Source organism: Manis javanica, chromosome 16 (assembly GCF_040802235.1).
Source record: "Manis javanica isolate MJ-LG chromosome 16, MJ_LKY, whole genome shotgun sequence".
NCBI lineage: Eukaryota > Metazoa > Chordata > Mammalia > Pholidota > Manidae > Manis > Manis javanica.
In genome coordinates, this window is record NC_133171.1 from 1,602,244 (window position 1) to 1,617,659 (window position 15,416).

At 43.9% G+C, this 15,416-nt stretch overlaps 1 protein-coding gene across 16 annotated transcripts in view; it reads right to left on the bottom strand.

The window, feature by feature from the left end:
- PHACTR1 (phosphatase and actin regulator 1) overlaps positions 1-15,416 on the bottom strand; it is a 509,978-nt gene that overhangs the window by 238,187 nt on the left and 256,375 nt on the right. For 2 of the 16 annotated variants that reach the window (XM_073224528.1, XM_073224526.1), the window contains exons 1-2: positions 8,846-9,303; positions 7,637-7,693 (exon numbers count right to left, since the gene is read on the bottom strand). The exons of 5 other annotated variants lie outside the window; for them this stretch is intronic. In XM_073224528.1, the coding sequence (XP_073080629.1) occupies positions 7,637-7,693; positions 8,846-9,092 (304 nt within the window). In that variant the 5' untranslated portion in view covers positions 9,093-9,303. Of the gene's footprint in view, positions 1-7,636; positions 7,694-8,218; positions 8,549-8,638; positions 8,776-8,845; positions 9,304-9,329; positions 9,560-15,416 lie in introns of those variants that run through there. 9 more of the 16 variants (XM_073224535.1, XM_073224531.1, XM_073224525.1 and 6 more) reach the window with 9 other exon arrangements.

Sequence of the window (15,416 nt, forward strand, 5' to 3'; positions counted from 1 at the left end):
CAGGGAACCAGCAAATACCCATCAGCTGATGAATGGATAAGAAAAATGTGCCCTATTCACACAATGATTTAGGAAGTAAAAGAAATGAAATATGGATACCTGCTACAGCATGAATGAACCCTGAGAACATTATGCTAAGTGAAAGAAGACAGGTGTAGGGCCATATATTGCATTACTGCATTTACATGAAATGTCCAGAATAGGAATGTCTAGAAACAAAGAGTAGATTAATGGTTGCCTAGGACATGGGACTATAGAAGGATGGAGGGATAGGCTAAGGGGAGTAGGATCTCTTTTGGTGGTAATAAAAATATCCTAACATTGTGGTGATTATGTCCAACTCTGTGAATACACTAAAACCTATTGAATTGTACACTGTAAATGGGTGAATTGTACAGTATGTGAATTGTACCTCAATGAAGCAACTAAAATCCCAAAGACATTTGTCACAGAAACAGAAGAAACAAACCTAAAATTTGTATGGAATCACAAAACGTATCATATAGCCAAAATCATACTGAGAAAGAACAAAGCAGGAGGCATCACTTCCTGGTTTCAAACTATATTGCAAAGCTATAGTAATCAAAACAAGATGGGACTGGTGTAAAAACATAGGTCAATGGAGCAGAAGAGTGTACCATGCATATATGGTCAATTAATTTATGACAAAGGAGCAAAAAAATGCACAGTGAGGAAATGATAGTCTTTTCACTAAATGGTTTTGGGAAAACTGGACAGCCACATGCACAAGAATGAAACTGGCCCACTGCTTTACAGCATACACAAAAATCAACTCAGAATGGATTAAAGACTTAAGTCCTGAAACCATAAAACTCCTAGAAGAAAACATAGGAGGTAGGCAATGTGGGTTTTGGCAATGATCTTTTAGATTTGACACGAAAGGCAGAGGCAACAAGAGCAAAAATAAACAAGTGGGACTGCATCAAACTAAAAAGCTTCTGCACAGTCAAGGAATCAACAAAATGGAAAAGCAATCTACAAAACAGGAGAAAATATCTGCAAATCATATACTGATGAAGGGTTAATATCCACTTCTGGGTATCTACCCAAAGAAAACAAAAACATTATTTCAAAGGATATATGCACCCCTATGTTTACTGCAGCATTATTTGCAATAGCCAAGATATGGAAGCAACCTAAATGTCCATCAATAGATAAATAGGTAAAGATGCGGTATATATACACATATGCACAATGGAGTATCACTCAGTCTTGAGAAAAAAAGGAAATCCTGTCATTTGGGACAACATGGATGGACCTTGAAGGCCTTATGCTAAGTGAAATAAGCCAGAGAAATACAAATACTATATATAGTATCACTTATATGTGGAAACTGAAAAACAAAGAGTCACTCATTGAAACAGAGTAGAAAAGTAGTTGCCAGAAACAAGGGACATTTTAGGGAAGAAGTTGGTAAAAGTATATAACCTTCCAGATGTAAGATAAATGAGGTCCGAGGATCTAATGTAACACATGGTGACTACAGTGGATGACACTGTGTTGTAGACTGAAATCTGCTAAGAGAGTAGAATTTAAATGCTGTCACTAAAAGTAAAAATGGAAATATGAGAGGTGATGTGTTAATTAACTAGAAGGGAAACCTTTCAAAAAGTATTTGCACATCAAATCACCACAATGTACACTTTTCAATATCTTACAATTTTTTTGTCGGTTATGCTCAACAAAGCTGAAACAACAAAAAAACAAATAGAAAAAAAACATTTTGTAAAAAGCTGCTAAAAATCTCCTTCAGGGAATCTTGCAGCTCATCCCAAAGCAAGTCCCAATTCCTTTGTGCGGTATCGCAACTGACTCCCACCCACTAACTCAGGCTCCCTTCACCATTCCCAGGCTTCTATGCTGTAGCCCAGTCACATCAAACTACTAATTTTGTAGCCACTTTAATACATGGATATGTATTTATTGAATAGTTGAGAAATTAATAAATTAAAATGTGTATTCATATGTTGAACTCCTTTTTAAAGTGCCTAATATATATGAGGCACAGAGAAGAGGAGAGACAAGGCAGACCCCTGCCCTATGTAGCTTACATTTGGGGTCCTCCCCAGGCCTCCTAACATTTCTCTGCACATGCTTTCTGTCCTGCCTGAGTGACCCTTTCCCTCAGGCATCTTGGCCAGTCTAATCCTATTCACCGGTCACAATTTAGCTCAGGTGCCATCTCCTCCCATGTAACCTGCCTGGCCTCCTCTCTCAAGGAGATAGTCCCCACCTGCATGTTCATTGCATCCTGTGCCTGTCACTATAACCGTCTCTCACTAGGCTGAGAATTTTTCTAAGGACAAGAGCTCATCATTTATCTTTGGTCACACAGCAACGTCACTGTAGGCATCGATGCTTATTTCGTGAATAAATGAATGACCATGTTCTGTCCTTCCTCTGACCTTGGGTATAGAAAGAGTACAACTGCAAGTACAGCTATCACATTCTTTCATGTCATCCACTGCTAACATTCTGGCTGGGTTTTCCCCAGGGCGAGAATGTCTACTATTCATTTCTTCTGTTCCAACCCATCATCTGGATTATTTTTCAGCTCCTGGTTCTCTTACCCTGAGTTTTGCAGCTTTTGCTTCTTTGGGCTTTTCTTTACCTCCAACCCACAGGTTGGAGGGAAGCTCATCCCTTCTCCTGCCCCCTGGTTTCATCTCTTCTCTGATCCCCCTGGTCTCAGTGTCATCATCACAAATGCCTACTTGCCAGAGACCCCAGAGTCATCGGATGCCTCTATTGGCTCATCATGCCCCTCTGTTCCGACAGGCCTTAAAACTCTAAATGCCTACCGAAGTCCAAAAAGTTCTTGGTGTTCACTAATTAGCAAACTACGGAACAGAATGTTTGGGGCTAGTCAACAAGTATTGATCCCTCCCCTCTCAATTAAGCTTTATGTATATATATTACCTGTTAATCTTTCCTATCTCCTTGAGACATATGGGTATATAGATTTTACAAATATTCTGAACATGTCCTCTCCTAAATTAAGTGAGTATTTAGAGGGTGTCTGTAAGGTGTCAGAAAGATACTAGAACAGAAGGGGAAATTATTAGTCAAATTACGTGCAAGTTCTAAGTTATGCTGAAAACGAGGCAAACTGATACTGAATTGCTGGTGCTTGACAGTGTTACTGGGCCTTTTTATGAGTCTGTAACAGAAAAGCAGAACCTTGGTCTTTTGACATTTACTGCTCAGGGTCTTGAAACGCCCTTTCTTGAGCTATGAGAGGCCATGGCACGTCTGGTTCCTGCCTAGACGCTGCCCCATCAAAACCCACTCACATTCTTCTCGACATAAATACAGGAGTATGTGGGTGATGAGTCTGGAGGGATTCATTATCCTATTCTGTCTCCTCTGGTATAAGTGTACAATTTTCATAGTAACAGTTTTTTTTTAAAGGTACTTTGATCACACCACCTCTGCTTAAACACCAACCTGCCACCTTTGGTGCCAACTGGATGAAATCGAACTCCTTTGCAAACTGCACCAGGATTGGTATGACCTCCCTCTTGCCCATGGTGGGACTGAGCATTATTTTCTGCCTCTAAAACACCTTTCTCAAATACTTTTAAAACTTCTTTGCCCATGTTTGTCTTTTTCCCTATACTACATTAGAAGGTCTTTGAGGGTAAAGACCACACTTAGTGTCTTTCTGATTTTTATATTCCCAGTGCTTAACATGGCACATTAAAAGTGATTCACAAATACATTGGTGGAAAAACATGAATTGCCCCAACATATGTTTCCAGATAAGTTCACGTCATTTTCCCCCCACACTGCACGAATTCTACCTGCTGAACTCAGTGTCTCCCTTTCCCCCAGCCTGCACGCTCTTCTACAGTTTAAATTGCTTGCCTAGGTTTTGTTTTGTTTTGTTTTACTGAAAAGTTCTTCCCTCTTTCTCTGGGAAAACTCCCCAGTTAGGTCCTGTTCCAAACATCACCTCCTGCCTTACTCACAAGGTTAACGGCTTCCTCCAGTAACTTAGCAGTTCTCTTTCCTGCTGGTCTTCCTAAAGACCAAACTCTTCAAGGGCAACAACTGGTTTGTTGTGCCTGCTTGGATCTATCCTTATGCTGAGGGGTCCCTGCACACACAAGCTGCTAATTTTACACAGAAATATGAGAGAACTGCTCAACAGCTTCGCTGTTGGAGCACATGTTACTGTAATAGAATTGTAAGAACACAACTTCACCACAATTCCTCTACTGTCTGCTCCTTCCTACCATCTGCTAGGCCCTCTCTCCCCTAGGAAGCGGGTTCCCTCCTTTATCCTTTGCTTGCCACCATGTCCTCCACAGCCGTCCCTTTGACTCTGAGTACACAGCAGGCCCATGCAGATAAAATTCTCTGGTAATTACCTCTTTCTGCCATTCACCTTTTTCTGTCCTCCCTGTGAAACAGCTGGATCTCAACTTATCTATTTTTTTATTACTCAGCTGAGCAGAAAGTGCTTAGTCACCGTAAACTTAGATATAGATGTGAGTCCTCTCACCTAGAACACACTGGTCAGGATTGTTAAAACTTTAATAACAATGAAATACTTCTGACATGTGTGATGTGGAAAGGGCTCTTCTACAGGCTGACTTTCACTTCACTTACCTTATTAGAAATATGTTCTGTTAAATACGGAGTAGAACTGGGTGCCTTCATCTTGGACCCAATGCAAGGAGTTTAATTACAGAAGAGGCCAAGCAGCGCAGTACAGCAGGAGGAAAAACACAAGACACAACTGGACTTGGCGGCAACAATACAAATGGTAGTAATCACCGCTGGATTTCTCAAGCCGGTTCTCTTGCGAGGCAGCATGCTAAGGGCTTTGTACCAATTCGCTCATTTAATCCTCATAATTCCAGGCAGTGAATAATACCGCTGTATCCTAAAGTCACCCAGCCAGCAAGTGGAAGAGCCATTATTTGCAAACAGGCACTGGACCACCACCCGAAACTGTTTCCTTCATCAAGGCACAGGTTCTGTGAGCAGCCCTGACACCAAACAGTGGCTGGATCTTGCAAGACTGCTCACCTCATTTTCATTCTCCTCAGTTTCCACGATGACTGGACCCACAGACACACTTCAGTCATTCTCTTCTAACAGGCTATCTTTGCTGAATGAAGCTGATAGTCACAGCAACAGTGAAGGAGTATGATACTGTCATTCCAAAGCCCATGTGGGGACCCATTAGAAACTCTGTTAAGAATTTCCAATCCCGAAAACAAAATTCGGAAATGTGTCTGCTCAATCAAAGGACTCACCAATTTGCATGTGAATATTTGAAGAATAAAAATCATATTTAGTGAAATGAAGACAACTTTGCAATATTGATTAATCACAGGAAAAAGGCACTGAATAGCAGCTGCAATCAATATGGCTGTTTCTAAATTTATCAGTTGATTAGTTTTTAAATATGCCGCTATAATAGAGGCCTCAAAATATTTCTAAAAACCTTAAACAATGTTAAAATGTTTTATTTCCATTAAAATTACTTGAAGTTACATTTTAATATGTAATTACTAATGATGTTACAATTCTGACAATAATTCCTCACTATTAATAGACTCAAAAGGAATTCAAATGAGAACAGAAATTATGTATGAAATTATATACAGAAATACCTTGTCTTCTAGAACAGATTTCTCCCTAAAGCTAATTTTTAATTATTATAAATTAAATCATAAGCCCTGTTCTCCTGACAGCCAATACAAATTCAGTGATAATTTAGCTCTGTTTCTTGTTCTGCAACGTACATAACTTCTATCTACTTAGTTAAAAATTTCCTTCCCTCTGTTCTAACCAATGCCTGCCTTGAAAGAGGTAGGTAAGGCAGATTTAAAAAAATTAAGTGTATTGGAAAATTCTGCACTTCCTTCTAATTCCTTATCCTAAAACACCTGGACTATTGAGCCTGCTCATATATATAACATCCACACGCATACACACATCACGATACTTAATTTTCTTCCCTCAATGTAGGGAAGTCCCAACTTGACAGCATGGTGGAAAACACTTTGGTTTTAAAGACAAACAAGGTAAGGGTTTGAATCTTTGTTCTACCCTGTACAGACTCTGTGGCCTTCAGCACTGAAGTGCTACATGAATTTGTTTCCTCATCTGAAAACTGCTTCATTATTGAACCAACACAGCAGAGATAAAGGAAAACACAAACTACCTTTGGTCACTAATGGTGAAATGTAGTCTACAATTCCTTTTTAAACAGAAAATTATTTAAAATAAGTCCAGCAAAGCATCTTTAATAATAGTTAGTGGATGCCAGGAACTTTTGTTTTTAATACTCTTAAGTCAAACAGCAATTGCTAAGATGTCATTTCACCCTTTATATATGCTCAATGAGCCAGGAATACTTATTCTTTTAAGCTTTATTCCAAATTAGCTAAATTGAGTTAGATTGCCTTTAAACTGAAAGTTCTTCAAATTTGCTTTAAATGTGTTTATAATAATTGCCATTTTATATATGAAGAAATGAAGAATGAGAGAGACTCAGTAAAAATGCCTCTGTAAATTCCACCTGTGTAAAATTTCAAGCTAGGGCTTTCCAGTAGGACCAGAATTTTCATTGTTTGCCGCCGAATGGCCTTCTCGGTGCTGAAGGAGAAACCAACACATTTACGGGGCTGGACACAAGGCAGGGATGCCCCACCGTAAGACACATCCTCCCCGTGCTAAGCCCTACCAAATCTGTCGGCACTACAATCTTTACTACACATTTCCTTTTAAAAAGCTGGCTCTCCGGGCACAGAAAAGATGACTCAAATGGGAAAGCGCTTCCAGAAAATAACTGATCTAACGGAACATCCGCTCATGACAAACTATCATGGCAAGGTCAGTTCTTACAGAAAGTGAAATTTATTTGAACTTCCTTCTTTTTACAGTGGGCAGTGCTGCCTTGGGCTCTGGCAGTGAGAGCAGAGGGGGTAAGGCAAAAGGGCACACGTAAATTAAATGGGTGTCTTGCCCTCAATCTATTTCAGTGACTAAATAAGTGTGCCACCCATTAGGAAGCAGGATTAGCAGTGCAGAATTAGATACCACAACATGAGGTCTCCCTATACAAGAATCCTTGAAATTTAGTAGGTATGTGACCATCCTTAGGCAGGTCCTTAAGACATTCCGGAGCATCTGAGACTGTAGAGATGATGCATATGACAAGCAGAAGCAGATGCTCTAGGCTAAAATACATGCCTGCCTCCATTGACATACATATGTCACCAACATGCTTCCCAGTGACAGGGTTCATCGTTACATGCATCAACACATATGTCTGGGTGTAGACACAGACCTTTCCTTACTGCAGCAACGTTTAGAGATCCTGACCTAAATGGACTCCCAAGGTTGTGGAACAGCCCATTTGGGAAGCAGTTCAGTCAACAGAGTGATTTATTCAATAGATATTTGAGCCTGTGTCTCAGGCTCCAATACATTATATATGGTAAAAGTCTGGCTTTGGATCACCCCATTGATGCGTTTATATTCAAGAGGAGTCATCAGCCAAGGGACCAAAGGCCTGTCAGTAAGTGTGTGCCTCTCATACGTGGAGATCCTCCCCGACACCTACAGGAGCAGCTTTAGTGTTTTGAGAGCTTGCCTTCTCTGGTACAGCCCGTTTCCTCTTGGATGCCGAGTGCCTCCCGCACAGCCTCTCCTGCAGTTTAATCAAAGAAGAGTGTAATTAACTAGCAGGACTCTAATTTTGAAAAGACATTAGCCAAGCCACAGTCACTTCATTACTCTGCACTTCCGAGGCTGACAATGAACGGGAGGGGTCCTAAGTAATATTTGCTCTTCCAAAAGAAACAAGCAAAATCCTGCCGGTTGATAGGAAAATCTGCCTCCCAAGCAGGTGTGAGTGTTAAACGCGGCGACGAGCCTCTGGCTGGCCAGTGGCTAATGCTTTCCCTGCAAAATCTACTGCCTAAAACTTTTCCGCGACCTTCAGTGACCCTCCGAAGTCAGCTCTGCGCTGCTTCGCAACCGCCTAGAGGCTCCTGGCGAAACGCACCGCCGCACGGGCGCGCCCACATCTGCAGAGGCTGCCGCCTGGACCGCGCCGACCTGTCCCCTGCTCTGGGCTCCTTTTGCCCAGAGTCGCAGGCAGCGCGGCACCCTTTCCCGTCCCCCTTCAGATCGGATGTGGGGAGCTGTGGGGCTCCCACAGGCACAGGCTCACCTGCAAGAAGCCGCTGCACGGCCCTTCCTCGCCTCCCACGTTTTGACCATTAGGCATCATTCCCAGAGGGGCCAGCGGCGGCACTCCAAAAATCACGGCCATGTTTTACTCTGAACAGACACCATTCAACAACTCCACAAGTCTCCAGGGCGCTGGGCGCCGCAGCCGAGGCCAAACCTCCTCTCCAAAGGGAGCCCACCCGAAGCGCACATCTGGAACGCGGCCCAGCACAGCCCTCATCCTACCGTAATGCAAGGACGCGAGCACAGCTTAAAAAGCCCAAAAAGCTAAGAAGGCAGGTGTAATAATCTTTTTAGAGCTAATGCTGCTCCCGACAAATCCCGTAAAGCCCCACCTTCCCAAAGAAAACCCGAGGTGCCGCTTTAACTGTTTCAAACCCCTTACTGGGGGGCGACATACACATCACTGGTACGTGCACGGAATCGGTTCGGGCTTGGCTCTGTGCAGCACCCTGCAAAGTCCCGGTGGGTGTCACGTCAGGGTAGAGGGCGGATGTTCCCGCAGTTCTCCAGGCAAAGACGCCGGCGCTGCCCCCAAAGCCGCCCCGGCAGGGCCACCTCCCCGCCTCCCGCGCTCGCCGCCGCCCCGACGGGCCCCGGCACTCACCGTCCCGGGCGTCCTCCCCCCGACTGCAGTTGCTGCAAATGTGCTTGATCTCCTTGCCTAGTTGACAATGGATCACAAAGGACACGTTGTTGTTGGGGGCGGGCTCCTTTAGGGGCTTCATCCTCAGCAAATAAAAAGCCTTCTTTTTGGGTCTCTGGGCGCTCGCGCCTGGCACCGCGCCCTCCCTGCAGCGCGGTGAGCGGAGCGCAAACCTCCCCGGCTCCGCGGCGCGCGTGGGCTCCGCCATCCGGCCCCCGGGCGCCCCGGGCCGGGCGCTGCTCGGGCCCCCGCGCTGCCGCTCGCGCCCGCCGCCGGGCCGGCATGCCCCTGCCGCCCCGCACCCGCGCCTCCACGGCGTCGGCCCGCGGCGGGGCGGGTCAGGGGAAGGCGCCGAGGGGCTCTTGACCTCGCCGACCTCGCTGCCCGAGCCAATCCGAATCCCACGGCCGGAGGAGGGTTTCCGGAGGGCGCTGGTCGGTCCTACCTGAGCCGCTCCACTCCCGCCTCGTTCGCGGCCTCACGTGCGCAGCCCCCCAGGGAGCTCCACCCCTCCGTGCGGCTCCGCACCCGCGGTCGGAGCCCGCTGGGTGCGCAGCTACCTTCGCTCGCTCTCGGGCTCCAGGGCTGAACGCCAGCCTCCGCCTCCCTCTTTCCTTCCAGCCTCGGCTGCCAAATGAAAGCAAGATGTACCACGCGGGAGGCAGCTGCGCTGGGAGCCCTCGGGGTGCAAGCGCCTCTCCTGGGCCAGAACAAATGACCCTTTTCCGGTGGGTCAACCCGCAGTCCTTGACTCGCACTGGAGCCTGCAACCTGTTCAACGTAATTGTTTTCACCCTCAGTAGAAATCCCCCAGCCTGAAGGGGGCCTTACACCAGTGTCATTAAAACTTAGGGTAAAAAGGAGGAGAAAAGGCTGCTTCTCCTCAATCCTTGGAAACGACAACTTCAACTTTGGGATCCCAGCCGTCTTGGCCCAGTGAATAAGGCTGAGCAAGGCAAATGACATCGATCGAGATTCCCAAAGACAAAACAGTGTCTTAAGGCAAATCCATGGCTTCGATGATAACAACATCTAGGTTATTGAACCTTTATGAACTTAGAAAAATCACAGTGTTTATGCAATAATTCTGATTCAGATATTGTGGGTCCTACATTACTTTTTAGAGAGCTAAGGTTTAGTGAAACCTCATCCCAATTGCCTTAGGTGCTTACTTATTAAATAGAGAACTTGGGGGTGGGGGGTCCCAGGCCCTGAGACTCAGGGTCAGTGTAGGGCACAAGAATATGTAGCTTCATCAAGCTCCCCAGGTGATCTTGATGCACAGCCTAAGTGGTGAAACAGGTGTTTACAGATAGGTATGTGAGACTGCAGAGCCTCAGTCTTCCCACCACACTGCCTTTCTGGGTGCCACAACCCTTGCCCTCTTTCCTCACCTGCTGAAATGGTGTTGGGTAAAGGATTCACTGTCACCACCAGTTGTTTCCAGGAACTTCCTCAAAGATAATTTCAGAATCTCCTGTGACTGACACCTCCACAAGGGGTGGGTCACTGTTGTCTCTCCTCCAACTGGGCACATTGCTTATGCACAGTTCACCACACAAGTGAAAGTGTCAACCATGCCCTGGGGATATTACATCACTGTTACTATTGCTTCTGATCATCCAGTTCTATCACTCCATCATTTATACTACTTGTCTGAGAAATGTTCTGTCCCCATCAGCACATGCAGAGTTTCATTTTCATTCTGTAGTGAGGAACGCCAGGTGTCCAACTGCCATAGCCTGCCCTGGAAGGAGATGCCAGGGGCTGAAGTGGAATCGGTGGTTGGAGATGTGCTCTCTGTAATTACATCCCAACAAAGTCTCTCCTGGTGCCCATCAGGGCCTTCAGGGACCCCTCCCTTCTCCCTAGCTTACCAGCCAATTTAGCCACAGGGAAATCTCACTGTATCTACGAATGTCAGATCATGTCACTCAGCCCCTGGCTGATCATAAGCCTTATCTTACAGGCGACAAAGGGCCCATTTATCACACTGGTGGGCTCTATGGGGGATTTACTGCATTGTGTTATGGGCAAACATTTGTTACTTTCTTTTTCAAATCCTCATATCCCTTTCCCAAACTGAACTACCTTTTAACTACCTTCTGAAAAGCAAAAACACACCTTTTCTCAAATGGATCTTTTAAACTGCATGCCTTTCCACCTTACTCTCAGCCTCACCAGTCAGAACAGTGACTATAAACCCCATAAGGACCTATTAAAACAACTGAGACTGCGGCAATCTTCTGTTCACTCCCTGAGTACGAAGCCAGCTCTGAGGGCTTTGGGTGGCTCTATTTTGATGGGCCAAGTGGTATCATAGCAGAGAGAATGCTGATAGCACCACCAGCTTAGGCTCAAACACTAAAGACCATGCCCGGCAGCTGTGGGGGCTCTTTTTTCAAGTTAAAGACTACTTCACTCAAGGAAAAGGACTAAGGTGTTCTTCAGAGAGCTATGCCTTTGTTTGGTGATCCATCTTCCTACACTGTCTTCCCTGAGATAGCAGCTTCTAACTCTTACGTCCAATACTATATTCACTAGCCACTTGTGACCTAACTAATTCAAATGAAATAAATTTTAGTTCTTTAGTCACACTAACAGTTCAAGGACCCAAGAGTCAAATGCACCTCGTGGCTACTATGCTGGATGGGGCAGATGATAGAGTATTTCCATCATCATTGAAAGGTCTATTAGACCATGCTGCTCTTAGAGGATGCATGCATTTTAGTGTCTCAGGCTGAATGTGTAGGCTGAGAAGCACATGTTCTGTTGTTATAATAGGAAGTGTGTGGAGAGGGACCAGGATGGAATATCCCTTAGTGCTGTGTCCGGTGGCTTCTGGCACCGCCTCTCCTCTGACCCTCAGCAGATAGCAGAGCAGATGTGCATGCCTGACATTTTTTCTTGACCATCCTCTGTACCCTGAATGCTATCTCAGGGAAGCCTTCTTGTGAAGCCCTCACTATAACATCCCTAGAGCGCTCAATGCCAAGAGATGCCTTAAACAGGGTCGCAGTATTTCTCATCCCGTAAGACAAACCTATGTTTAATTATGATCCTTGTAATTATGGCTCAGCAATAGTGCTGCTATTGATATTCATCTCCCTACATCGATAATGGAAGAAAATGGTCATCCTGCAGCACTCCTGCAAAAAATAAAATAAAATAAAGGAGGAAAACACTAAAGGGAAGGATATGCCAGAACATTCCCTCACTTATACCAGGGATTCTCAACACGGCCTATGTGGCTTGCATGGAATTTTTACCCAGATGATCTAAATGGGAAAGAGTTCCCTGTGATCATTTTCAATGTCACTTAGCTGCATGGCCGCGTTGCTCCCCTCTTCTCTTTAGGATACACTTAACTTGTAGATTCCCTTCTTGACACTTGTTGGGGCTCCTAAAATCTAGCTACTCCAAGTATAATCCTCTAGACCAGCAGATCTTGGACACCTAGGCATTTGAGAGAAATGAGGCATCTCAAGTGCCATCGCAGGATTTGCATTTTAGTATGACCTCCAAGTGATTTGGAGACACATTAAGGCTTGAGAAGCACACCCTGCATGTCAGCCCAGTAATAGTATTAATTACCTACCAGTGGAATACCTATTTGGGTTCCAAAGTAAATTGTGCACAGGACCCCTGATCTCGAGGAGCTTAAAATTTAATAGGAGGGAGGAGACACTCAATGAAAAGACATGTAAGAATAACAGAACACACCCAGCTGAAAACACATGTGCAGATTTCTAACTAGGAGTAGTCACTGAAAAATATGCATTTAATGTCCGAGTGGGAGCTCTGTGGAGAGGGAGTTCTGCAGTGATTAGTTGGAAGGGATGGAGCCAGTGAAGAAGGAGTTCCCTGGAAGGTTGATCCGAAGCAGCTGGGGGCAGAGGGGTGACGCCATGGTGGTGGCAGTGTGAGCAGAATGCAGGCTCAAAGGCTCCAAGGTCATGGCAGGATGGTCACTAGCCTGGCAGGAGCATCACTGCCACCAAGGCAGAAACTGGGCTTTCCAAAAGACAACACTATTGAGCTGATGTGAAGGAACTGCAGACCTTGAGACTCCCCAGATCTGAGTGAGAAACGGCGATCGATCACCTGGGAACTGAGATTTCCTCCTGCTTTCTGCTCGTCTGGGCCCTACCCTAATTGTAATGCTCAAAAGTTATTAAGCTTAAAGGAAGTCAAAACCAAAGTTAAGGGTAGACATTTGAAAATGCTCATTTAGTGCTTAACTCTTCTGAAAAAGAGTAAAAATACAAAATAATAATGTCTTTACAAGGCAAAGAAGTGGAACCAAAGAGAGATATACTTAGATAAATATCTCTACACATATTTGATGTAAGAAAAAATTGATTTTTTTCTTCCTAAATACTTAAAAAATTTTTAAATTCAAACTATCCATTACATTTTATTCCTGCTTCTGTCTGTGTCCTTTTTTGTTCCTACCATCCCTTTAGTGGGTTGAATGGTGACTACCACCTCCCAAAAGATGTCCATGAAAATTCCTGGAACATACCCATGTGACTTTATTTGGGAAAAGACTCCTTCCAGATGTAATTGAGTAAGGACTTTGTGATGAGGAGACCATCCTGGATTATCTGGGTGGGCCCTAAATTCAGTGACAAGTTTCCTTATAAAGGACACACAAAGGAGAGACACACAGAGATGGGAAGACACAGGCAGGAGGGGAGAAAGCAGTGTGAAGACAGGCAGAGCCCGAGCACTGTGGCCACAGGGAAGGCCAACAGCCAGCAGAAGCTGGAAGAAGGTCAGGAATGGAAGCTCTGCTGACACCTTAACTTTGGGGTTCTGGTCCCCAGAACTGCAACAGGATAAATACCCATAGTTTTAAACCACCAACTTTGTGGTAATTTGTTCCAGCAGTCCTAGAAAACTAATATACTCCCTAATTATTAACAATACATTATATTTCTAAAATAAGTAGAGCACCTATTGTCTAAGTTCAATCTAAATGTGTAATATGTTAAAACCAGAACTGTAAGCTAACATACAAAGTACAAATTTAAGAACAGGGTTAAAAATTACTTCCAAATGGTTCATGAACACATAATTTCATTGCACTGCCACTTCGTGTGTGTATGTTGTTTTTGTTTTTATACATGCTGGAATGGAAATACGGAAAGGGATGGAAGTAGGTTGTCTAAGAGGGAGATACAGCTTCTAGGCTTTTTTATATTTAGTACAATGTATTTATATTCTGAGCAAGGAGACATGAGCGGAGCTTGCTGTGGGAGGCCAGTGAAAATTCTTCAGGCAATTCAGTGATGTATAAGGGAGCTCACATTCAGCCCTTGTGAACTGGTACCGCTGTGGGTATTGTTTATGGCCAGCATCTTTTCTAATAGGTTGAGTATCCTTTCTGACTCTTACAAGTCGTTATTAAATATTTTGAATGTCACTCCTGCAGATAAAGGTTAGAAAGCAGCTGTACAATTGGCAAGGTTTTATTCTGCCCCCAAAAGGACTTTCTACCATACTGTTTTTCTTCAAACTATTTTGCAGCCTATAGCCTATAGTAAAAGTTCTTTTGGCTTTAGCTTTTCCTTTATTATTTCTGAATCCAACTTGGCAGGTTTTTGGTAGAAGAGCCAGGGAGCAGTCAGTGGACAGTAGGTTTGAAGAAATAATTTCATATCTCTATTTTCAGAACTTGAGTTCTTAAAAGTAATAGTTGAGACATCTAAATGATATGAGCGGGTTTTTTTGTGTCTTTGTGGGGGTTTGTTTCTGTTCTAGCTAAGGGTTTGCTTTTTTCTCCTAAAATTTGAATAGGAAGCAATCTTACTTCTAGGCTTGTGACAAATACACTTACTAAGGTATTGTTCTGTTCAAATTGTTCTGCAAATGCTTAGCAGATAGCAACCTGATGAGAAGGGAATATTGGAAGCATTTAGACAAAACAGGAGGAGAAAGAGGTGATGAAGGAAAATCACCAGGAGTAAATTCTTACAGTTTCTTAATTGCTGTGTCATTTGAGAATATTTCTTTCTCTTTGTGAACTGCCATGGCTGGAAAGAGGCCTGAAGTGCTCTAGTTCCTAAGGTCAAATAAGAGGACCTTGGCCATGCCGTCAGACTGAATATAACCTTTGTAACTGGGATGGAAAGAAGACCAGGTCTGGTAGGAAGTCTTCTACAAATTCTTGTGTCAAGCATCTTTCAAATCTGTAGTGCCAATACTCAAGGAAGACTCTCAATCTAAATTAAAAAATTTGGGATTGGGTATTTCTGCTCATGTCTGTGGAAAAATAGAGGATAGATTAGGTAGAGGTTGAGAACTGCTAAAGATTAGTAAGTGAGAAGTCTGTTGTTCTGAAGTATTTTGTTTCTTTCCACTTTGCTCCAAATTCTAAATCCCATTTTTAAATGAGATTTATAGACTTATAAACATAGCTTTATGTTTCCTTTTTTAGAAATGGGCCCACTTTGGCAGATGTAGAACTTCTGGATGTTTATCTTTTAGAAATAAAAGCAGCAGAACATAAAGATGTTGCTATGTGTGT